This window comes from Nyctereutes procyonoides, unplaced genomic scaffold (assembly GCF_905146905.1).
Source record: "Nyctereutes procyonoides isolate TBG_1078 unplaced genomic scaffold, NYPRO_anot_genome, whole genome shotgun sequence".
Classification (NCBI taxonomy): Eukaryota; Metazoa; Chordata; class Mammalia; order Carnivora; family Canidae; genus Nyctereutes; species Nyctereutes procyonoides.
Window position 1 is genome coordinate 4,383,421 of NW_026575136.1, and position 26,013 is coordinate 4,409,433.

At 33.3% G+C, this 26,013-nt stretch overlaps 1 protein-coding gene across 1 annotated transcript in view; it reads right to left on the bottom strand.

Moving 5' to 3' along the window:
• LOC129495604 (low-density lipoprotein receptor-related protein 1B) overlaps window positions 1–26,013 on the bottom strand; it is a 1,831,349-nt gene that overhangs the window by 525,928 nt on the left and 1,279,408 nt on the right. Inside the window, exons 30-32 of the mRNA XM_055303278.1 lie at window positions 22,420–22,594; window positions 21,466–21,560; window positions 2,830–2,979 (exon numbers count right to left, since the gene is read on the bottom strand). Of these exons, the coding sequence (XP_055159253.1) occupies window positions 2,830–2,979; window positions 21,466–21,560; window positions 22,420–22,594 (420 nt within the window). The remainder of the gene's footprint in view (window positions 1–2,829; window positions 2,980–21,465; window positions 21,561–22,419; window positions 22,595–26,013) is intronic.

A 26,013-nucleotide genomic window follows, 5' to 3' on the forward strand; every position in this document is an offset into this window, starting at 1 on the left:
GCCTATGTCTCTGACTCTCTCTCTCTGTGTGTGACTATCAAAAATAAAAAAAAATAAAAATAAAATAAAAAAAAACAATATGTGTGTGTTAATATGTGAGTGTAACTTCTGAAAACACATAATGAAAAGAATGGAAACATCATGTTCTACAAACAATATAGGAATTGTCTAAAGACTAGAAAACAAATTGGGACATTATTAAAAATAAGTTTGTTTGTTTGGTTGTTTTTTTTTTTTTTTTTTTACAATTTTAAATTCCTCCTCTGCAGAAAAACTCTTAAAAAAAAAAAAAGAAAAAAGAAAAGAAAAGAAAAACACTGGGGATCCCTGGGTGGCTCAGCAGTTTAGCGCCTGCTTTTGGCCCAGGGCACGATCCTGGGGTTCTGGGATAGAGTTCCACATCGGGCTCCCTGCATGGAGCCAGCTTCTCCTTCTGCCTGTGTCTCTGCCTCCCTCTCTCTTTGTGTGTCTCTCATGAATTCATGAATAAATAAATAAAATCTTAAAAAAAAAACACTAATTCTAAGAAACAATTAGAAAAAAATGGTGAAAATGATAGCATGAAGAGAGCCATTTAGCATGATATCATGATAGCATATTATGTCAGATATCTGCAAGTGGAAAAATCCCAGAGTGCTTTAAGATCAAATTAAGTGACACTAGACTCTATCTTTGATATTTGTATAAAAATCTACTTTCTCAAAAGTTTATTCCCATACATTTATATGTGATTCTCACAACTTTGTTATTAAGGCAAATATATTTATTACCTGTAATTCTCAGCTACTGAAACTGAAATATTCTTTGTGATTAACAATTGATTGAAACAATCTGGGATCCCTGGGTGGCGCAGCGGTTTGGCGCCTGCCTTTGGCCCAGGGCGCGATCCTGGAGACCCGGGATCGAATCCCACATCGGGCTCCCGGTGCATGGAGCCTGCTTCTCCCTCTGCCTATGTCTCTGCCTCTCTCTCTTTCTCTCTCTGTGACTATCATAAATAAATAAAAATTTAAAAAAAAAATTTAAAAAAAAAAAAAAGAAACAATCTCTTTTCTCTCTCTCACAGAATGTTGTTCAGTTTTGTTTTGAGAAGTGTCCATGTTTATATTTATACTTCAGAGACAAGTACACTGTCTACTTAAAAGATTTTAAATACATGTTAAACTGAACTGAATTTTAATTTTTTTCCTACATCCCTGACTCATCCTGTTTAAATAATAATTTGCAATATCTACACCTTATTCACTTTCATTCAGATATTTTAAATCTAATTGAAATAAAAGGTGATAAACACTTTATTTTAGTAGACAATAAATTTTCATATTCTTCTCAATTAATAACTATTTACTTTTAAACCTGATTATTATTATTTTTTATTTACTTATTTATTCATTAGAGACATGGAGAGAAAGGCAGAGACACAGGCAGAGGGAGAAGCAGGCTCTGTGCAAGGAGCCCAATGCAGGACTCAATCCTGGATCCTTGGATCACGCTCTGAGCTGAAGGCAGATGCTTAACCCCTGAGCCACCCAGGTGTCACAAGATTTTATATACTAATTAACAGTCATTAGTGAAAACAAAACCAAAAATAATTAACATTCAATTTGGGAAATGACAAGAGGTGATGACTGTAGAATATTGATTTAAAAGATATATTACCTATATAAGCATTTAGAAATATATTCGCATTGTTATTTAGATGCGAATTGTTATATAGATGTATATATTTGTGTGTATATATGTGTATAGATATGTGTATATATGTTATATATGTGTATATATGTTATATAGATGTATGTATTTGTGTGTATATATGTGTATATATACACACAAATACATATATGCTATCCTGAATACCTCATATTTAGAATTGCTAATATGAAATCAGTTTTCTGATTTCCTGTAACCAAACGTAACTACTGAGAGTCTATGTGGGAGATTTAATCCTCATACTGCTGACCTACCATGAATGTCAGTTTAGAGCCAGTCATTCATTAAGTAAAGCCACAGCCATCTTACCAAAAAGCATGTCTTTTTGATATCTACTCTTACATCTTTCCTAAAACACAAACTATTTTGTATTAAAGCTCATATTTCAAAAATCCACTTCTAATATCAATACAGTAGAAGTTGATTATTTGTTCTTGAAAAGCCATACATCCCTGCTAGCTTCCTAATTGTCTTATTCATCTAGCATCTTTTTTTTTTCCCCCAAAGACTGAACCAGAACGAATGGAAATGAGGCTCAAATTAGTAAGGCTACTCATCTCTAAAAATAAGAAAATTATTTGTGGGAGAATAATTTCATTCTTTGGTCAATGGGTCCTGTGGCCTTGTTTTTTGAATTATCTGTGTGGATCAAGCTATCCTTTATAAGCAGAGATAAGCCAGATTTTACTTTATTTTGACAAATTCATGAGGCCCTTATACTTTAGAACACTGCAGTAGAACAAAGAAAATAATCGTAAAATAATACAAGTCACAGGCAAGAAACAATAACGGTAAAGTTTGTATTGCTAACAGCACAAAAGTCCCTGATCTGGATAATCTTATAAGCATGTTTGCTAAGGTTAAAAAAAAAAAAAAGAAGAGGAGGAAGAAGAAGAAAGAAGAAAGAAGAAGAAGAAGAAGAAGAAGAAGAAGAAGAAGAAAAGAAAAGAAGAAGAAGAAGAAAGAAGAAGAAGAAGAAAAAAACTCTCATAGAGATGTATAATTTGAATGTGCTTCTGGTATTAATAGAGCAGTAACTTTTCTAGGCTTTTAACAGGTCATAATTAATCAACCCCCAATCAATACCGAGCATCCTTACTATAGAACCATTGCACTTACCCATAATGGTTAGGGCTGTAGCTTTTGTTAATTCTTCTTTCATTGACTCTATTACTTCTAAATTACCACCATCCAGGTTGCATCTATTTATGGTTCCATTTCCCGAACTGATCCAATAAAGCTTGTTTTCCACATAGTCTATCGATAGACCTGTAATTAAATTATACAACTTAAACATAACAGTAGCCATTTAAATAGTAATGTTCACCTACCACTAGATTTGAGGGGAAAAATAAGTTGCAAGCTTAGATTTTTGTCTTTAAAAATAAGACCTGGCTAATAGGGAAATATACTGTTTTAACTGTCTGTGGAACAATATACTTCTATAGGCACTTAAGCGTTATCTCTGTTGATAATCAAAACAATCTTGTGACACTGAGAGCAATGACTGTCTTATTTCATGAATACGAAAAATAGTACCCAGAATAGTTAAGACATTTATTTGAGTCCATAGCTAGCAAGTGGACATTACAGAAATTTTAACAAAGTTTCAATTTCCAAATTGAATGCCTGCCCTCTTCATTACACTGCTTTGCCTCAGAAAATTTTAACACATAATACTCTTTTGGGAAACTATTATCATTGATGAAAATTTTAATCCCCCCCTTTACTTTCAGTAAAATTTACTTTAGGCAGTTTTAGATTCAAGTTGTTGGTTTCAACTATTTTCAAGTAAATACAAAGGTAGAAGAATTTCAAAAAATCATAATGTCACTGAAGCATGGGATTAGTTGGGCTTATTTAGGGGCTGTCATGGGGCAATAAACCATCTAGTAAGGGAACCAAGCCAAAGGCATAAGATCATTATCCTTATGTCACAGTGTATCACTGTAGGTTAGCTTTATTGTATTTTACGGATGATTACATATGTTATAGCAGTTTTCATGGTTTTCAAAGGTCTCAGAATATGTATATTTTGATTACCAAAGGTTCTTGATATGCTTAATTACTGGCATGTTCAGTAGGCACAGTGTTCATGTTAGAACAATAACTCTGTGGCTCCATGTTGGTCTTCTATGATCCACAACTGCTTGTGGAAAAGCATATGTGGACATATACTCAGGCATACAGTACACTAAATTATTTCTGGAATCTTCCTCAGAAAATGAATGAAGCAAACCACAAAACAAAACAAAAACAAAAAACCCAAAACAAAAATCAAACAGCTAAGCAAACAAAAACCTTCCCTATTAAAAAAAAAAAAAGCAAACAAAACTAAAAATCAAGACAATTTTCCTTTTAAAAAAGGAAAGAAAGAGACACATGAAAGAATCATATGAGTCCCAGAGCATTGAGAAAGAGTTAAATATAGTCCAAATATTTCCAGCTACAGATAGTCTCAATCTAGAGAGTAGAATTGATTTATCAGACCACTTTTAATCAAGTAGAAATAATACTACAAGTCTATACAATATATCAGCTCTTTATTGATTTATTGGTATGTTTTACTAATAGAAGTCTGGAAGGTACAGAATAAACCTAATAAATAAAATTAGACATTTCAGGGATAAAGTATTCAGATTTTTTTTATGACTACTGTGGGTGATTGGCTTTAAATACTTGAGAAAATAATCAAATAAAAACTATCATATTCATATTATTTGGTGTAATATTTTCAGGTTGAAAGTCATCCATCATTCAATTTTTTATGAGATACAGTTTGGCTATTCTGTAAGTACTTTCTGAGTCGCCTCCATGCATTTTTTTTAGTAACAATTATGGTTTGACCACTTAATGTTCAGATGTGGTCTATTTTGTTTTCTACTTAGTTGGCTATCTAAATCACCTAATTCTATCTTTAATCAACAATGAAGAATATCTTACTAGATATTTATGGTACAAAATATATCCCAAGCATTTTACAGTCAAATTTTAATCAAAAATTGAATTAAATACATTTATGAAGAATTCCTTCTAAGCAGTTATCTATCCCTAGGTATTCTAAATTTTATCTTTCAATCAAGCCAAACCAGCAGAGAGCTATCTGCATTTTTAGACCATTGGATTTTTGTTCTTCATTTAATCTGTTGCTCAATTGAGCTCTGGCATTTTGCCCTTGATTTAAATGAAGGATGCTATAAGAAGTAGCCATAGGAAAACCACTGTTACACTTCCCAGGATATAGTGTCTGAAATAACATATCCCATAGTGACCTCTTTATACAAGGACCCAAGGGAGAAATGTCTTTCAAGGCTCTGTGCCAAAAAAAGCTATAGTGGAAAATATAAAATTGTAACTGATCATATTTCTCTCTTTGCTTCTGCTGCAAAGAACCTAAAGAGTCATATTTGTGATCCATTTGCAGAAATTATAAAGGAATTGCATTTACACCACTACCAGCTTCAATAAACTAATCTATTATTTTTCTTCACCTTACTTTTTAAAATCAATATTATTGTCTGGCTTTTCTTAAGGGATTAAATTCATCCAAGATTCCCCACCCCCTCCCCTTTTTTAAGGAAAGGGTGCATTAATACCAAATGTGCCCAACTCCAGATTAATACACATGTGCCCTAATGTGTCAGAACTTTCTCATCTACCTAACACTCTAGGATTTCTAGACTCTACCATAGGCTGTGGAAAGCAGAATTTTACAGAGCTGGGAAGTTATTGTGTTGGGGTCAGAGTTCCCCAGAGTTTACTACTCAACATTTTCATGGACTTCAAGTGCCTCAAGAAAAGAAGTAGTGTAATAGTGAGCTTTTGATCTTCAATACCGAACATAATGCCTAGAGAAGAGAAGAAAATTTATAAACACTTACTTAATTAATTCCATTATGAAGATTGTAAGTTGTCTTCAACAAGTTCTGCCTACTAAAGTTGAATTATCACCACAACAGAATTTCTTAATACATTGCCTAAACCCAGATGCTCCAACAAAAGGGAAGAAGGGCAGTAATTCAATAGGTCTACTTGATATGGCTTTGGATTATGCATCAATATTAGGATAGAATAGTTTAGGATTAATCATTTTAAGATTCACAGGAAAAAATAATTAAGTTCCCATATTAAACTACACATTCATGTGATACATCACCTAGCTACCTACGTGTAGCTTTGCTTCTGTTAAATGTATTCGTTTAACCTCTGAATATTCTTGAGCATGTTTATTTCTGGGATTACAAAAGAATTAAAATATTATTTTAAGAGTTTATTTATTTATTTATTTAAGAGAGTGAGAGAGAAAGAGACAGAGACAGAGAGAGAGCATGAGCCAGGGAGAGGAAGGGGAAGAAGCAGACTCCCCACTGAGAAGGAAGCCCCATGTGGGGCTTGATTCTAGGACTCTAAGATTACGACTGGAGCTAAAGGTAGACACTTAACTGACTGAGCTACCCAGGTGCCTTGAACTGAAATTTGTTTAAAATCCTATTATGAAATCAAGAAACTGGTGATATATGTTTTAAATTCATAGATACATGAATGTTTAGAAGTATGTATTTTTAAGTGTTTACTGTAAATGTTTTCACAGCATAAGATTTTTTGTTGTCATTCTCATGCACTTAGTTCTTAATAACATTGAAGAAATAATTGGTGTCCACTTATTGGAATAATTTCTGAATCTGGTCTCTGTTGCACTATTTCAAAAGATGAATCACTAAGCAGTAAACTGATAGTGCTCTGAATGCAGTTGAAACTACTCAGTGATTTTAGAATGCTAAATCAATAGCCATGAGAAAACAGAATATGAGTGTGTTTATAAAAGTGTCCTAAAACCTATGCAAAGAAATATGATTATGTTTGCAATAAAAGGTCCTTAGAATTGGTGACAGTGACTGAGATTAAAACATCTTCAAAAGGACTGTGGGATATTTCTGCAGAATATACCACTATTAATATAGACTCATTTTTATAAGACATGTTTATTTTTAATACCATCTGGGTTTGGTATTCAAAAGAATAAACCTAGATTCAATAATATAACAGGTATATCAAAGGAAGAAAAGTCATCATTTAAATTGAAAAACCTTTATGAAAAGAAAAATCCACCTTTTCATTTATCTTTCCTATTATTGTAAATAGGCAGTTAATTCATATTCTTTCATTCTGATCCTGTTTATTTTAGGCCAAAAGTTTCCCTTAATGTATTGTGCTAACATTTTGCCTTAAATAGGCCAGTGTATTTTTTAATTGGGACAATATAATTTGCCAAAATTATGTAATTGCTCTCACCATAGAAATGCATTGATATAAGAAACAACTGCATAATATTTTTTTAGAAAAAATATAGTTTATATTTTCCATATATTACTAAATAAAATTATATCCATTGAGTTTTGAATTTTGTCATAGTTCAGGGGCACCTGGGTAGCTCAGGAGGTTAAGCATCTGCCTTTGGCTCAGGTTCTGATCTCAAGATCCCAGTCTCAGGGTCCTGGGATCTAGCCCCATGTTGGGCTCTCTGCTCAGTGGGGAGTCTGCTTCTCACTTTCTCTCTGTCCCCTACTGTGTGCTATCTCTCTCCCTCTCACTCAAATAAATAAGTAAAATCTTTAAAAAAAAAATTAGAAAGGACTAGGAAGCCCACTTTGTGTCTCATTTCTTTTTTAAATGATTCAAAATTAAATCAACATACTATACAATATGAGATTGAAACAGAAACGCATGGGGGTGCCTTTGTAGTTCTCACAGTTAAGCATTTGCCTTCAGCTCAGGTCCTGATCCCAGGGTCCTGGGACAGAGCCCTGCATCAGGCTCCAGCTCAGTGGGGAGTCTGCTTCTTCCTCTCCCTCTGCTGCCCCCCTGCTTGTGCTCTATCAAATAAATAAATAAAATCCTTTAAAAAAATTTAAATGCAAATATGTAAAAAAAATGGAATTTTTAAAATTAAGGCTTTCTTAAGATGATAATTTCCTAATATTTTTCTGACACCAAATTTCATTTCAAATTTTTCATCATTGGCTATGCATTACAATTATCTGGAAAACTATTAAAAATACTGTTTCCTGGGCCTCATTCCCAGAAAGCCTAATTTAATTGGTTTGAGTCGGTCCCAGGAATCAGTATTTAAAAAAACAAACAAACAACAACAAAAAAAAAAAACCCACAAACTCTTCAGGTGATTTTAGAATAAAAACAGTAAGAAATTCCTTTTAAAAACTGCATATTTTTATAAACCTTCAATTTGAACATGTAATAAGTTTAATGAGGCTTTTTAAATATTGCTGGAAAATGTATCATAAAGAGATCTCTTTGGAGGCAGAGGAACGCTAAAAATATAAGTGCGGAAGAAGATATACTATGGATATTAAAACATAGATAATTAACGCTAAAGCCTCTAGACATGTATGAAAAATAATATTGAAATCTTCTAAATATTCTCCTTATAGCATTATCTTCAGACAATAAAACACAATTCCTTCTGTCTCTATGATTGTGACAGTTGTAAAAACTGACCATTGAAAATACACAGTAAGTGAAGAAATATCATAAAATTTCATCCCCTACTATACCTGTAGAAGAATTATAATATTCTAGAGACTCCAAAGTGGAGATATTTTCAGAGTTCACCAGAAGAGGCATGCTTTTTCGGGGAGGTAAAACTATTTCTGAAACATTGAATTTTTGGCTCCAAAGGAGCATGGTTGATCCATAGCAAAGAAGAGGCTAACTGCCTATTCACTATCAGGCTATCTCAAAAAATAAGATTGCTTAGATTTTGTAAGTGCAGGAATAAATATGCTGAAGAAACCTGAGAACTCTTAGTGCTTCATTCCTGCTTCTCTCTGAGGTAAATATAAATATAAGGTACTGTCTTATATTTAGTTAGCTTGTCTATTCATCTCCGGGTTCATCTACAAAAGGCTAGTCAGTCTTCACCTTGCTACACCCTCACTTCACCATCCTGAAATTGTTAATAATAATATAATAGTGTCTAGCACATAGAATGCACTCAATAAATGCTCGCTATTTTTTAGTACTACAAGTTTTTGTATTTCCTTTTCAAACTAAAATCCTATTCTAAAATTTGCAACCATCTCTTTGGTAATCCCCACAACTGATAGTTTTGAGATAACTTAATGTGAGGTATATTCAGATTGTTCACTCCGTTAGTAATTACAGTATCTCTCAATTATGCAGGTACATCAAAATGAGAACCTTTTATTCTGTGAAGCCCCAGAAAAGACATGCTTCAATCTGGGAGAAAATATTTGCAATCTGCTTATTAGACAATAGAGCCCAACTCCTTCTGCTTCTGGGATTGTGATAATTGTAGGAAGTGGCTACTAAAAACACACAACAAATGAACAAAAGACTAGTATCAAAATTACACTCAAAACTCAACAATTAAAAGAAATCCAATTACAAAACTGGGCAAGAGAAATGAACAGATATCTCAGAGAAGAAGATATACAAATGATAATTAAGCACATGAAAACTGATGTTCAATATTGAAAAAAAATGCAAGTTAAAATGACAAACGACATCACTATATACCTGTAAGAATGCCTAAAATTAAAACTGTGACAACACTAAATGCTGACAAGGATGCAGAGAAAACCTGGATCACTAATACATTGCTAGTGGGAATAAAAATTAGTACAGCTCCTCTGGAAAACATCTGGGCAGTTTCTTATAAAACTAAGCATACTATTCCCATAGGACCCAGCAACTACACTCCTGGGAATTTATTCCAGAGAAATAAAAATTTATGTTCACACAAAAACTTGTACATGAATGTTTATAGTAGCTTTATTTGTAGTAGTCAAAAATTAGAATCATCTCATCTCCTTCAACCTGAGAATGCTTAAGTAACATGGCTCAGCAATAAAAAGAAGAAAAGTATTGATATATTCAATTTCAATGACTCTCTGAGGATATAAGCTGAGTGGAAAACAGCCATCCATAAGGTTACAAACTGTATAGTTGCATTTGTATAACATTTTAAAAACACAAAATGTTAGAAATGGAAGACAGATGGTGTGGGGAGGAAGGGGAGAGGAGGTGGTAGGCAGGAGACAGGAGCTCTGGTCATAAAAGAGCAGTGTGAAGGACCACCGTGGTGTTAGAATTATTCAGGATCTTGTCCTATTATTTTATTCCTTTGTTTTTCCACTATCCATAGAACGTCATTCATTTTATTCAGTATCTTGACTGTAGTATTGGATATAGGCACCTATGCATCTGATAAATTTAGATCTTAAAATTAAAGACAAAAAACTAGTAAAACATGAAATCTAAATAATATTAATGGATTGCATGAAGGTCAGTCTCTGGATTGTAATATTTTGATGTCGTTTTACATAATGTTCCAGTGGGAGAAAATTAGATAAAGTATACATGGAACTACTCTGTCTCATTTTTTATAACTTCATGTGAATCTAAGATTATCTCAATAAAATTTTTAATTAAAAAAAAGCATATTATTCAAGAACAAGTTGAGTATGTAAGGGATCAGAATATGCCACTCCAAAATATGCCACTTTGACTTAAGAATTATTTTGATTTGAAGACAAGTGAGAAATAGCACACAGAAAATAAAAGCTCTTTGCCCTACTTTTTTGCTAAAAGCAGTCCTAGCCTCTTAATTAGTAGAGACCAGTCTAGACTCTTAGGAACCCAGGTACCAAGAGGAATCTGCATAATAAATCCAACTTTATCTTCCAATAGTTTCCCTCAGATATTTGTCTTCTCATAGTTTCCTCCCTTGCAAGTCTAAAACCCTTTTCCTTTGCTTTGTCATCTTTCTACAAATTTGCTGTTCTTTGTTAAGATGAGCTCAAGTTCTAACCACTACTTTGGGTTACTGAGATCACTGAGTTTCCCTGCACACATGTGTGTCAGTCTTATTAATAAACTGTTTTTCTCTGGGTAGTTTGTCATTTGTCAATCTAATTTCCAGGTCCCTTGCCAGAGAAAAGTAAGAAAAAAAGGGGTTTTTTTTTGTTGTTTTTTTTTTTCCTTCACTGCAAGTGTCTATACTATTATTATCTCAACCAGATCTAAATTTCTTTTTTGAAATCTTCCCTCTCCATTCACTCTGCATTAAGAAGTCACTGACAACAAATAGAGTTGCAGAACTAATTAGTTTTGTTGCTTATCTCATAGAGCTAAGATTCAGCATCTCCCCCCATCCTCCCTCACATTAATCATTTTATCTCAGACAGTTTATTCTATATTTCAAGTTCTTTCAATTGGCAAAAATTATGTGCTTGTAAAATAACACATGCAAAAGTAGAAGCAAGATCAGACTTGGTGTCAGGCTTTTCTTGAGGAGTGTTCTGTTCTAAAAGATCATTTTAAAAGGTTAATGTCTATACTTTTATAATTCCCCAGAACTATAGTTTATAGCCTGATAGGTAAAATAAGACAAAATATTTTTAAAAGCACTGGATTGGGTCATTTGAATATTTTAGAATTACAGTTCCTGTCAATATCATCCTAAACATCCCCTTGTGTTAGATTTTTTTCTCTAGATACACAAGAAAAGTCAGAGTTTTTAAAATACATCATAGGGACAGCCCAAGTGGCTCAGTGGTTTAGCACTGCCTTCAGCCCAGGGCGTGATCCTGGGGACCTGGGATTGAGTCCCACATCGGGCTCCCTGAGTGAAGCCTGATTCTCCCTCTGCCAGTGTCTCTGCCTCTCTCTCTTTCTGTCTCTCATGAATAAATAACTAAAATCTTTAAAAAAATAAAATAAAAATAAAACATATCACATGTTTTTGCTTTTCATGCTTAGTTTTCCTTTCTACTAAGAATAAGGTAAGCCCCTTCTCTTCTGTCCCTGTCTTAAAAACAAAAACATATTTTTCCTTCAAGATCCAACTGAAATTTCAAATATTACCAGTTTGGGTACTACACTTTTCTCTATTTTTCTTGCTCACACAAAATCAGTTGTCTCCTCTATTTTCAGGGTCTACTTATATTACCTTATGGCATCTGGAAATAGTACTCGTGAATGACATTGCATCAAATGATTTGTAATTATTTCTGTCATTTTTCTTCACTCGACTATGCCTTTCTTGATAATGTATCCCAGGTTTTATTTTCAGGGTCTGGCACCTACTATACACTTTGTAACCTTTTTTTAAGAACGTTTTTCTTTTTTTTTTAAGCTTGATGACATTTGAAAGAATGAGTAAACAAATGATCAGAGTAATGTATATTAATGTGTAATTTTAGTATCCATTTGTTAATTCCTCTGGCCTTTTTTGTAAACTCTTCTTAACATTTCTTTTGAGGTGCATGACCTTATACATTGATTATGTTTCATACATAAGTGACTATGTCGAGTAGGTTAGTGTAACATATAGCAAGTAGGAAAATACATACAAAAGTTTGTTTTAACCTTATTTTTAAAAAGTGAGGTCCCTTGTATTCTTTTGATGTGATTAAAAAGTGCTTATGAATGTTATCCAGGAGTAGATTTCAAAATTCACATTATTCAACAACGGGTCGGAATGATTAAATAATATTTTTTTAAAAAAAAATTGGTAGGTTTCAAAAAGGTGTACTTGAAGGTTGGGTAAACAAATGACTTTTGGTTGGGATTACATTGAAAATGAAGGGAGAATATCAAGAAAGTATATAGTACAGTAGATTCTTAAGTATAAGCCATGAAGGATAATGCTGATTGACAAGCCAAGTTGCTTTCTATGAGGCTTAAGGGATAAATTCATAATATGTAAACATTTTAAACATGGAAATGGCTTTAAGTAGTAAATTAAAATCCTCTGTTATGCAAACTGCTCTAAGCACTTAGTTATCCTAGACTGAGAAATAAATCTTAATTGAGAATATTTAGTTCAACAATGGATAACAGGAATGTTGATTTGTATTTAACAGAAACAAATTTATTCAGCCCAAACTGCCTGAAGGCTCCAATTACTTGGTCTTCAGTGATACACAGTCCTAAATTGCCAACTTGGGTGTTTGATAAGATTATGATGCACTTCTTTTTCAAGTATGTCACACATATGGATTTAACAACAAACAAGCAAGGGAAATCCAGTGAATTACAAAATAAAACAATTTCAAAAATTAGAAAGCCTAGTATATCAGTGACACTGCAGTTTAAAAGTAGAATTTAAAGATTCAGAAATAATTAATAGCGAGGCACAATTTCACAGAGGTGAAATTGCTTCTTGTGTTCCCTGGCTGCTTAGAAAAGCTGACTGCTGTGTCCTAATTGGGCCCACATTTTTCAGGAGTACTGAAGTTCTGAAATTTTTTCCCTTACTTTCCATGCTTGAAAGAGTACCAGTTTTATTCCCTGATCTTAGCTTGAGGTCAGGTAATTACTATATGAGATCAGCCTCTCTGAGCATAGCATAATGGTTAAGATTTAATAAGGCTTTGGAAGCAGATAAACTTGGATTTGAATCTCCCTCTACTATCCATCACAGGCAACTAACTTCTTTCAACAAGCCTCACTTTCTGTTATCTGCAAAAAAAGGATAAGAGACCCTTCCAGAAATGATGAGTGTGAGATGCTTAATGCAAAGCATTTCACAAGCACTTGACATGTTTTAAGTGCTTAAAAAGTTGTCAGTATAATTATGTTATTTTTGTTGCCAAAGTGATGATGATTCTACTGTATCACTCAGCCTAGGCTAAGTACAAGCAAACACAAAGGTGTGGCTTCATGAGGAGAATACAGGTTCCATAAAGGGTGATAGATAATGATTGCTTTGAGTTGATACCTTCCAGCCTCACCAAGTAGAATATTGTGTTTTCTCCTTTCATTCTGGGAAAAATAATTTATAATCTGATAATCAATATGCCTGAGGAGAAAAGCAACTGAACAGTAGCTCCTCCTTTTCTAATCACCTAATTTTCTTCATGGAAATGGTTTAGAGAATGCAGTAGGTAGGAGTTTAAGCCAGAGATTGCCCAGACAGACTCATCATGAAAAAATAATTACAATAATTTCCTGCAGTGCAAAATATCAGTGCAGTTCGATAAGTAAATTACAAAGTAATAAATATCCCTATGTATATTATTTCATGGGTATGACGATCACGTACACCAAGAAAAATAGGCTTGTATGTATTTTTTACACACATTCATATGTCCACTCACAGTACTAAAAAATTCCACTTTAGAATTCATCTTAGGGAATAGTTCTAAGAGAATCTTATAAAGTGGGATTACAATGCCATCAATTCCTGGGAGTATTTCAAAGATTCTTCTATATGAAATGTTTCCTTATGAGACTTAACTTTGATGCTAAAAGAGGACTTTGGATGTCTCCCTTTGACCTTAAACTTTCTAGTTGGTATTTTCTTTCCAGTTTGGCTTTTGGCACAGGTGGAAGATAATGAGGGCAAAGCATCCCCTGATGGAAACCAAAACTACCCCCTTAAGCAATAAGGACTTCTCTGAATCAGCAAGGCTCCTCCTGAGATTGACTCCAAGATGATGATCCTTTTGACTTTCACTGCCTACCTGTACATACCCATGCACCTTTGCCCCATATTTTGCTTTTTTTAAACCTGGAAGTATTTTCAGCATTCTGGGGGCAGTCTTTGAGACATGAGTCCACTGCCTTCCCAGCGCTGTTGGCCTCACTGAAATACATTTATTTCACCATCACTCCTTTCTCTGCCTTTGGATTTTGTCATTGGTGAGTGACTAAATCCAGTCTGTTTGGGCCCCTCAGAGCCAGGGGCTCTTGCACTTCTAGGTGTCAGCTACAATGCTACACTAAATAGCAGTTCAAATTTGCATATAAAACAAACAAAAATTTGCCCACTTATTTGCACCATGGCTCTAAACTATCCAGAGGAGAGCAAAAAAATAAGTAAACAATAGAAAAAATAATAATTGTTTAAAAAAGAAAATAATCTGAAATGCTTCAGATTTTGTGTAAAGCAGTAAACAATATGTTATTGAAAATATTTTAAGAAAATGGTTCAGGCACACAGTGAAAACACTAATTAAAAAACAGTTATTTTGCAACATTATTTTTAATCTATTTTAATCAGTGCCTGTAACACTCTTGAAACCTGCATCATCTTACCTGGCCTCCATCTTACCCAAATAAAGAAGCTGAAGTGACTGAATATAGACAAGACTTTTTCTGCTATAAGCCAATTCAGAATAATATTTTTATAGTTAATTTACAGATAATAGTCTCTTTAGCCTATTGGAATAGATAAAAAATTACAATAATATGATCAGAATGAAGAAGGCATCACTGTACAAAGAATTTAGTTTTATTTTTACAGCTAGTACTGAGAGGACCTGTTGGTAAGTAGATTTTTGTCCTATTCTTTAATTTTATGAGGAATTTCTGAGGTGCTAAGGAGAGCCAAACAGCCACAGAATTAGACAGGAGAGGGAGGAGAAAGAGCAAGAGAAGCTTGTGGAAAAGCAAATTTGGAAACCAAGTATCTCCAGTGTTTCCTCTCTAGCTAGCCGTGTTTTATTTATAGGCAGTTTTGTTGACATGATTCTTATACTCCATGCTTTGAGAAAATTATGAGTATTCCTACTCATCAGATAATTGAAGGGAATGCAACATAGACATTACTCAGATCACTTAATATACACTTTCACAAAGTAATCTTAGTCAGCTATGATATATAAATAAATCTTGGATCCATTTAATCATGGAAGAGCCTGTTGTTATTGGATAGGAAACAGTGGTCACTTCATTCAGCAAATATTTGTTGAAGATCTACTTCCATGTCAGCATTGAGCTACAAGTTAGGACACAATGGTAAATAAAACAGCTATGGTTGCTAACTTTGTAGTTTCTTTTCTAGTTGGTAAACAGAAGTTATTCAAATATTCCACAAACAAACAGAAATCTAAAATAATGACAAGAGCTAAAAGGTCAAATGGTGCTAAGGGTGTCTTTTAAGAGACTTCGGCCTTGTCAAGAGAGGTCAGGAAAGCTTCTTTGAAGAAATCATATTTGAGTTGAAATCTGGCAGACAGCAGACAGACAGACACTTGAGATGGGAGGCATTTCTGGGCAAAGGAATATCTTGTTAAAATATACTGTTAGAGGAAAGAGTCTGGCAAGTTGAGAGAAGCATAAAAGGAAAATATGGCTGAAGTGGATAACACTCAGGCATGCTACCATTCCTTTTAGACAGCAAATGCCATGAGGAAAGGTCTATTATCTCCCCCTTTTGCCTTATTTCCCAGTAATTGGCACTCTGTAGGAACACACTTTTTTTCTCCTTTTCTTCAAGAGGCCCACATACATACACCAACACAAGAACCCTTACCACATGTTCCTGACTCCTCCTCCTTCCTACATCATTGCTACAAAGCAAGTATTTCATAAAAAGCCATCTTTGCATCATCCACGGTGCATAGCATAACATGTTAACATTAGCCACTTAATACATAAAATTGGATTTAAGAAAAGTTATTGTAGAGATGTTTGTTTTTCTTTTCCTTTTTTTTTAAATTTATATATGTCTACTGAAACATTATGAAGCGTTTTTTTTTTCCTCCTTCTAGGTTAAAAAGGACATGTTATCATACTTTATAATAATCTATACCAAACATGCTAAATTCAGTATAATGAAGTCATTTCCTAGTCTCCATTAAGAAAGCATTGCTAATTAATGTCAGCTGAATTTTGTCTACTTTCCATTTCTGCTTAATAGAGCTTTTACTAGATTTTATGTAAATATTTACAGAAATCTATGTTTGGATCAACATACACAATTGCTGTATCTGTGGGCATACAGATCAGTGGATAAAATACAGGAAAGTCTGTGTTTAAAACTTGTGATGAGGGGGATCCCTGGGTGGCGCAGCAGTTTGGTGCCTGCCTTTGGCCCAGGGCCCGATCCTGAAGACCCGGGATCGAATCCCACGTCAGGCTCCCAGTGCATGGAGCCTGCTTCTCTCTCTGCCTCTCTCTCTCTCTGTGACTATCATAAATAAATAAAAATTAAAAAAAATAAAAATAAAACTTGTGATGTTAGTTTAATGTGTCAATCTGTCTAGGCTATCATTCCCAGTTGTTCAATTAAACACTACTCTAGACTTTGCTGTGAAGGTATTTTGTAGATGTGGTTACTTTTGCAGCCAGTTGACTTTAAGTTAAGGGTATTATAGTAAAAAGTCTAGGTGGGTTTGATCCAATTAGGTGAAAAGTCTTAAGATTAGAACTAAGATTTCTATAAGGAAGAGGAAATTGTAACCAAAGTCTAAGTTTAAGCTGCTAAGACTTTCCCTCCTGCTCAAGGATTTCAGATTTGCCAGCTTCACAATCTCATCCAACAAATCCTTGTAATAAATCTTTTTGTATATCTATATTTATATAACTACATATATCTATCTATCTATCTATCTATCTATCATCTATCTATCTATCATCTATCTATCTATCTATCTATCTATCTATCTATCTACATACATTACTGGTTGTGTTTCACTCATGAAACCCTGACAAATACACAACTGTCTCCCACCTCCTATTGTACATCATTTTTCAGAGTCAGCAGTGAAGAATACATTAGTGTACACAATTCTTCACAAAGGATGTTTTTACTATATTTTAAATGAGTAAAAAAGAAACGACAAAAAGAACCTATTATGCAAAGGCTTAATTTTATAGATGAGAAAATCCAAAACACATCTTATTATCTACACTACCGTGGCTTTAACAACCACTGTCTTTAATGGTATAATTTCCTATGTTAAGAAACCTTTGTCCTGTAAGTTAAGAGTTGAAGATAATTTTACTGCAAATTTCAGGAGCTTCCTGGATACCTATCAACTTTCCAGTGAAAAAAAAGCAACAAATGACACTTTATACATCAGTATTCTTTGACTCACCTTCCCTCAAAATCTTTCTGTATCCACCCTACCAGACCAAAATTATATAATGATCTTTACCCAATAATCCTAACCAAGCATCCAACTGAAACACCTGTCCTATACCAGACTTCAAAATCTTAATTACTATTTCAATGTTGCTTTTCCCTGAGACACTGCTAAAACATTGATGACTTAATATTCTCCCTCAGTGTGGGAAGTAAGAAACTCAGCTTTGACTAAGCAATAGGTTGTTTTAGGGATATTTTGAAGAGCCAGCTTTATCACAGAGAAGAGATGAGTAAACACTCTTATATTTGCTACTAAGACTGAATAGTATTATTTTATTATATTTAATTTGAATCTTTTTATGAAATCTGAAATAAATGTTAGTAATACAGTAAAGTCCCTTTTGATAAAGATGAAAGGATAGCATTATTGCTCCTTCCCAAAGTGAACAGCTGTCATAAAATTGGTGTGCATATTTCCAGCTTACCAATTTCTATCATTTTATAAATATATTCATCCAGGAGCAATACATATTAATGTTTTATGTTTCATTTTGAACTTACTTAAGTGGTACCATTCTGCTAATTACTTTTTTCACTCAATGTTTCTGAGATCTATTTATGCCTTTTTGTAGACATATATACATAAACATAGCTGTATTTATATACAGGATTTCAGCATGTAAACATGCTGTATTTATTATATTCATTCCTCTTTTGATGAAAATTTAGGTTCTTTCAATGATGCATTGAATATCCTTGTTACTTGTGTCAACGATATATTCTTTAGAGCATTTAAGTGTAGAGTTGCTGGACATAAGATATTGTATATGTACCTTTAAATCTAAACATAGTTCCAAAGGTAGACACCATTATCTCTATCTTATGGATAATAAAACCGAGCCTTTGAAAAGTAAAGAAGAATGTTTAAAGTCACACAGTTAACAAGCATCAAAGCAGAGATTCAAATCCCTATTTGTTTGGACTAAAACTTTTTCCCCAACCATATTGTCCTCACACAACAAAGGAAACGTTTCATGTCAATATGACAATCATTAAGTTGTCCTTAGTTTCCAACTTCCTGAAGTTCATTCTTCCTCTTGTGCTTTAAATCTTGAACAACTGAACTCACTTAATTTGGAATGGGGAGTTAAAGATGGTGACTGTTAGCAGATGTGTTAATGACTTACCAACACAGAAATATCACTCATTTAGGGAAGCAAGGGAAAACAGGCAGGAGATTACTTCAGCTGCTGACTTGCTTCCTATGTACATTAAAAATATAGATATCTGTGGGCAGAAGTGTAGTAGGATACCTTGGGGTGAGGATTTGCCACAGAACATCCAGATATCCAAACACATAAAAAGGGAAAGTGCTTTGTTACATTTATGTATGGACAACACAGTCTCTCATTCAGCATTGCAGAAACCATCAGTCTTAGCACCTGGCTAACATGATTAGTTAGCTAAAGTAGAAAGTTAGAGTAGGAACTTGTAAGTAACATCTATTTGTAAAGAACTACAAGAGGAAGATGAGGGCCCAGTTGTCTTTTTGCTCGAGGACCTATGTTGAAAAGATATGAGAGTAGAATCCAGCTACTTCAAACTTGTTTACCTCTTAGCATTAGTAGCAAAATAATATAGAGGTTAAATCCTCACATTTGCATAAAAATTTGTTCATCTCAGAAGCTCACTTGGTACATATATTCCCTCTGCAGGATTTCCACGGATTCTATTGTATGTTTATTCTTCATTGAACTCATTTATACTTCCAATACTGCAATCAAATCATTCATATTCCAGTCTATTGGACCCAATATACATTGTATTATTACTCTTGACAGATTCTATTATTAAAGGCCAGATGTTCCCTTAATACATTTTCCTCATTTGATCCTCATGGGAACTTTATAAAATAGACATTTTGTCTTGATTTTACAGATGAGGAAAGCAAGTACTACCCAAGCTAACACTAATTTGCTGAAGGTCACTGAGGTAAATTTACTTAATGGAATCCCAAATTATTTAGGTTCTTGTGTCCCTTAAGGAAAAGGGCAGTGTCAAATTTTTATCAACAAGCCCAGTACAAAATCTGATACTCAATAAAAATCTGTTTATTGAATGAATGAATGAATGACTTGCAAGCCAGACTCAATGATGCTGATTTAAGGCATAGTTTGCAATGAGGTTCTGGGTTACTTTGGTTAAAATGGTATATCTTCCACAACTTAAAATTAAAAAGTATCATTTTGAATTTATTTTAGAGTAATTTTCAAATATAACAATAACTGAAACAGTATAGACATCTAATATTTGTTATTAAATATTGAATCATCATGCATATACAATTAAAAATATCACTTAGTGCATAACATTCAAGGGGTCAACCACAAAGTACAAACAGTAACATTCTTTTTCTTATAAATGGTCTTTATATAAGCTGTTAGATTTTTTTTTATTTATTTTGAGTAGGGGAATGGATATTTAGTATTAAAGAAGATAAGGTTTTCTCATTATAGAAACAAGCACATAAATTAACACTTTGGTGTAACCTATGGCTACCACATTACAGTGTAAGGACTTTATTTGCTCATACTATTTTCATCATACTCACTTTTCCATATTAAATATTCTCAACAATTCTAGATAAGCACCAACTGAATTGCTTGAGTCCAAATTAAGTCTTTTGTATGGGTCCTAATCTTGTAAAGGCTCTTGTTTCTTTTGTCCTATCATTTTCAACACAGAAGTACTAGCATTTCAATTTGCTTTTAATTTCTAACACTACCTTGAATTCCAATTGTGTATCAAATCTTAGAACAGCCAGTCCAAAGAAAAGAGCTGTTAATATCATTTTCTATCAGAGGTTTATTCTATAGACTACATGGAAAGAATTATTATTGTAAATCTTGGTGATACTACACCTTTACTGAATCATAACTAGTAAAAATGAACAACCTCAACTAAGGATACTACCACATTGCTAAAACTCAGACCAATTGTTAAAAAGCTTCATGGTGAATTGATTTTATCCCCAGAATTTAAAAATATACTATGTTCAGTTCAAAGCAAAATAATGTTTTTCTTCTGTATATTTCATCATTTGCATTTAGTATGATATCAAAATCTAAGTTCATTATTAGATTTTTTTAAAAAGATACTTGAGATTACAAACAGGCAATGTGATAATTCTTGCCTCTTAAGGAAATATAAGAAAATATGAAGAAAGAGTGATTAGGATTTGAAAATATATATGTAGATAGTGTAAAGATATCTGTGTAAATATATATATATATATATATTACCTTCTAAAAGAATCTTTGTAGTTAAAATTTTAAAAGATGTTTTACGAATATACATCAGAGCTTTCGTTCAGCAACATGGAATGCTACCTAACGATTTATAATGGTTAACAAAGGTAGAATAACAAACCAAATAAATCTACTGCATAGTGAGTAGAAGCCCTGAAAACTAAATACTGAATATTTAAATCATTTTAATTATTATTAATGACACAACAATGATGATCAGGGGAAGCCATAGTACATTATATTCCCACGGAAGCAATGTATCAGATATTCAGGAGGACTGATAAGGGAATGAGAGTAAGAGATTCATAAATTATATCAAGTTTTAAGTGACTTAAGTACTAAAGATATTATGAAAGTCCTCATATCAAAAGAACTTATCTTCTTACCCACAAAAAGAATGTTTTCTCCTTACCCAACACAGACTCAATGGATTCAATGAGATTGATAAATTCCTGATTGAATGTATATTACTAATATGTAATATCTTCTTTCAGTGTCTAAATCAAATATACATTGTAGGAGTACAGATCTGTCATATTAAAAACTGCAGTGATTATTGAAAACAACAACAAAAAACCAACAACTTACCAACTGGTTCCTTTTGATTCTGAAAGAGAATCTTGCTATTACTGCCATCCATGTTTGCCATGTTAATTGTGTTTCCATCTGTCCAGTAGAGTTTCCTTAATTTAAGAGATATGGATTAAAAATATTAGATATAGACCTACTTGTTAACTAGACACGCTGAGGGATAAAGTTAATGTCAAAGTAAATTCTTGGTGTAGGATTAATTCTGTTTTTAGGAAGGGGCCAAATTGTTGAGCCATTTGGATGGTAATGTGCATGTCTGCCTGGGAAGAAAGCACCCCTCTTGCTTTTTCCTGTCATTAAAGGACAATCACCTCACTTCCATTTTCCTCCTACATATACAACTGAAATATTTACCTATGGCTATAGTAAATTATTTCCATATAAGTAATTTATCAAGATTGAATCCTCTCGGTTTAGAGAAACCAGATACCAAAGAAGAAAACAAAATCTCTTCAGCCGTTCCCCTTGAAAACACTGGAGAGAAAGTATTTTAATCCCACCTAGGCTCTCTACCCGGATACATGATGATTAGCTAGAAGATGGGAGAATCTGATTTACTTAACAGTGACAATAACATCAGCACACAGTAAGTAAGCTATTAGTAACTGGTGTTTGAAATGAAATTGGTGACTTTTCCTTTCATCTGCTTTTTTCTATTCTTCTTTATTCTGAACTGCTATTCCTCAAAAACATAAACAAAATCTTACAAAAATGTATAAAAGTCTGGTTTTATGCAGATAACAGAAATCTCTAACCAGGGATCTCTTTTACAATTTCCATATTCATTTTTTCTTTTTCTTTTTCTTTTTCTTTTCTTTTTTCTTTTTTTTTTTTTTTTACTGCATAGCTGATATGTTAATCTCTCTGAATTAAACAAAGTTTTTATATAAAATCAGGGCCAAAATGTGTGAAATTTTTGAAAAACCTTACAAAAAAATAATCATACTTTACCCCCTGACTGGGTGAGCTGCAAGACACTGTGGCTTATCGATTCCGTGGATAATTGAAGTTTTCAAAGAGCCATCTAGTCGTGCCACATTAATTTGTGTTTCATCAAATTCGGAGCTAACCCAATATAAATTACGTGAGACCCAATCCACTGCTAGCCCTCTGATACTCTGAATATCTGTAAAACAGGAAAGAGAAAATTAAAAGTGAATGAAGTTTCTCATCCTTTTTGACTTTCCAAGTAAGTTATTTTCTGTTTCAGGGAAAATTTAATTTACACTTTAATTTGTTAGCTAAAATTGTACAAGATTGTAATCTCATTCCCTTATCAGCCCTTCTTAAAGCATGAATAATCATTAATGTCTTACTGCTGAGCCATTTGAAAACCTGAAGCAACAATTAGCATTGAAATTACACTAACATTCAATGATTCACTAGTAAACACTTAGGAGCAGACTCAGGAAGCCGTCTTATGGGCCAAGGTGACCAAAATTCAAATTAGAGTAATAGCCTCTCCAGTTGGTAGCACATCTTTCTAGTTAGGAAAAAGTACTTGTGGGCCGTCAACAAAAGGGCTGTTTTGTGTTTTAAAGTGCCAATTTGTTCCTGAAATGAAATAAAACAATTCAACTTTCCTAAAAAAAAAAAAAATCACGAGTTGAACATCTTTCAAAATAGATAATTAACAGAAATTGACTGAGATACGAGCAAAGAAACAAAATCCTTTTAATATTCCTCCAACGTGAATTCTACAGAAATTACTGAAATCTAATTAAGTTTCGATTCATTACAGCCAATATGAATATTTGGGTTGTTATTCCTTGATTATTTAATTAGGCATCTTTTTAAAAATGATAGAATTTAGGCTTAAATGCAATTGTATGCTTTAATTAAAGAAACAAATGAAAATCAAGTATTTAAAATGATGGATTCCATAAAAATCTTTTTAATATATTTACTAGAAAGTCTTTTTAACACATTAACCTATAAAGTAGGCCAGCTTAGTCCCCCATCTGTGGCTCTTGAATAGTTTAATTTGGTTTTGTCTTTACTTCACAAAGTTTTGTTACTGGTAAGTATACTGAAACTGTAGGGCTCTTTAGGCCAGTGTTACTCAAATTTATAAGACACCCGGAGATTGTTAAAAGGAAGACTGATTCAGTTGGTCAGAGGAGAGGGTCTAGTATTCTGCAAGTCTAACCAGCTCCCAAGCACTGCTTCAAAGCAGTGGTTCCAATCCACATGCACCAGAGCAGCTGTTGCTTAGCTTTTCAAACCATGTCTTCCATTTTTATCATTTTTAAAAGATGCCATGAGGCTAGATTTTCATATGAAAGTGAAACCACCAGATTTGTGAAATTTGCTAATTATTTCAAAATTTAAAAGACCAAAATAAGACATGGAGACTTTGTCAACCCAGTTCTAGGTTGGTCATAACAGTAGTCTGGGCATGGTAGGATCTGCCCCACGCTTATGTCCTCCACTCTTGGCAGAGCCTATTTTCTGCTCAAAAATCCTCCTACTATTTCTAAATAACATTTAGTCACAGCCCCCTGAGGAGATATTCTCCATATTTCAATTCTCCTCTAATCAACAATCTCTCCTCTGCAATTTATCTGTCATCATTAATTTACTGGTAAATTGGTGAATCTTGAATGTGAGCTTTATTTCTCAACCCAACACTTGAAATGTCTTTTTATTTTCAGTTATCCTCACCAGATCCCTCTTTTTCAGAAAAAGTAATACAACACCTCTGTAAAGCTAAATCTGCCATGTCTGATACTTATTTATTTGCCTCACCAAGGATACTTATTCCTTCCTCTCCTTCCCCCCTCTGGACGTAATTGGTTGCTGTGAGACAATCTTGCATTTATAATGAGAAGATTTGGCTTTATGTTCTAGGTTGGGTGCCTATTTTTTTTTTCTTTAATCAAGTCACTTAAATTTCAACCTCCATTCTTATCAAGAAAATGAGGCTGATTACATATAATACACAGGATTGCTGTGAGTTTCACATTAGATGATGTGTATTTAAGCAGTTTAATGCAGGGTTGAGAGGTATTTTGCCAATCCAGACTTAGTACTTTATGTATTTTTACCCTGGGTTGCTAGGTATTGGCAAAAATAACTACAATATGTTTTCATTTCCTCTAAAATACATGTTACTCAAAGGTTTTGGTTTTTTGTTTTTGGCTCTTTCCACTGCTCAAAATTTATTTCTGATTGACTCCTAATCACATGGTTTAGAGAATACGTTGCACTCCTAAATTGGAAAGCACAGCCAAATGTAAGCTATTAATACCTACTTAGTCCTTGTCAATTCTCTGGTTCATGCTCTTTCAAATCTATTTCTGTCTTTAATATTGCAATAGCATCCAGTCTTTTTCCTCATGCAACCAAATGATTTAGTTGCTGCCAAGTTATTTTTCTGACTGGAGAGCTCTGCATCATGACCTTTGTTTGTCCCAAAGATATTCAACAACTTCCAACCACTCAGAAAGTGATGTCTAAATTCCTTACCCTGGCTTTCTATATAATCTGAATAGAACTATGCTTCCAATTTTATTTTTCACTATTTTTAACCAATTACCTCACACTTCAGTCATACTGATGATTTCAGATTTCCAGACTTGTCCTGACCTTTCTAACCAATAGGGAATTACCTGTACCTCATACCTTATCACATCTCCACTTACGTGAATCTCATACAAAAATAGTCCAGCTGATAGGCAATATCACCTTTCAACCACAAAAATCTAATCAATTCTCCTATATACTCCAGCTAGAAAGTTTGTCTTTATCTACCTAACACAACAGGACTATATCTGGTCAATTTCTTTGTACTTAATGAATTAGATAATTATTTGTTGACATAGTACTACTCTCAATATACTTCTTGAGGGTAGGAACTTAGCTAATCTTTGTAGCTTTCCTCCCCAAATGTATACAACACTGCTTTCAACACAAATATGTTTAATGAATTGATGAATAAATTCATGACATGAACAATCTGTAATTTTAAGGATATCTGAGCTGAGTTAGAAATATCAGATAAGGTCCTCAAGTTTATTCTTAAGAGTAAATACATATCTAAATACATACTTACCCAATATTAATTTTCATGCTCTATCCTTACCTTTTTTTCTATCCACTAGATTAGAGTTTCTCATTTTCAACATTAAATCTAAAATAGAAATGTTGTCTTTTTTCCTTTTTGACCATAACTAATACACATCTATTGTGTTTGTTTGTTTGTTTGTTTGTTTGTTTTTAAGTGACCTAGTAAATTCACTATAAGGGTAGGGAGAGGTAAAAGCTCCTCTATATTTGGTGAATTTTGTTTCCTTGATTAAAATATTGAAATGATAAAATCTGACTCTTAACCTCTGTTTTCAAGTCAAAGACTTCTGAGCAAATTTCTCAGAGGGTACAATTTTCTATATTCAGGGACCCTTATCTTTTGAACTAAAATAGATTACATATTTTGAAAAGCCCTTCATTGCAATTTGTTCTCTGAAAAATGATAAATTGTAACTTTTAAATTATTTATCAAATTCACAAGACAGGAAAGTCTCTAAGTGCTAACACAGACTTGTA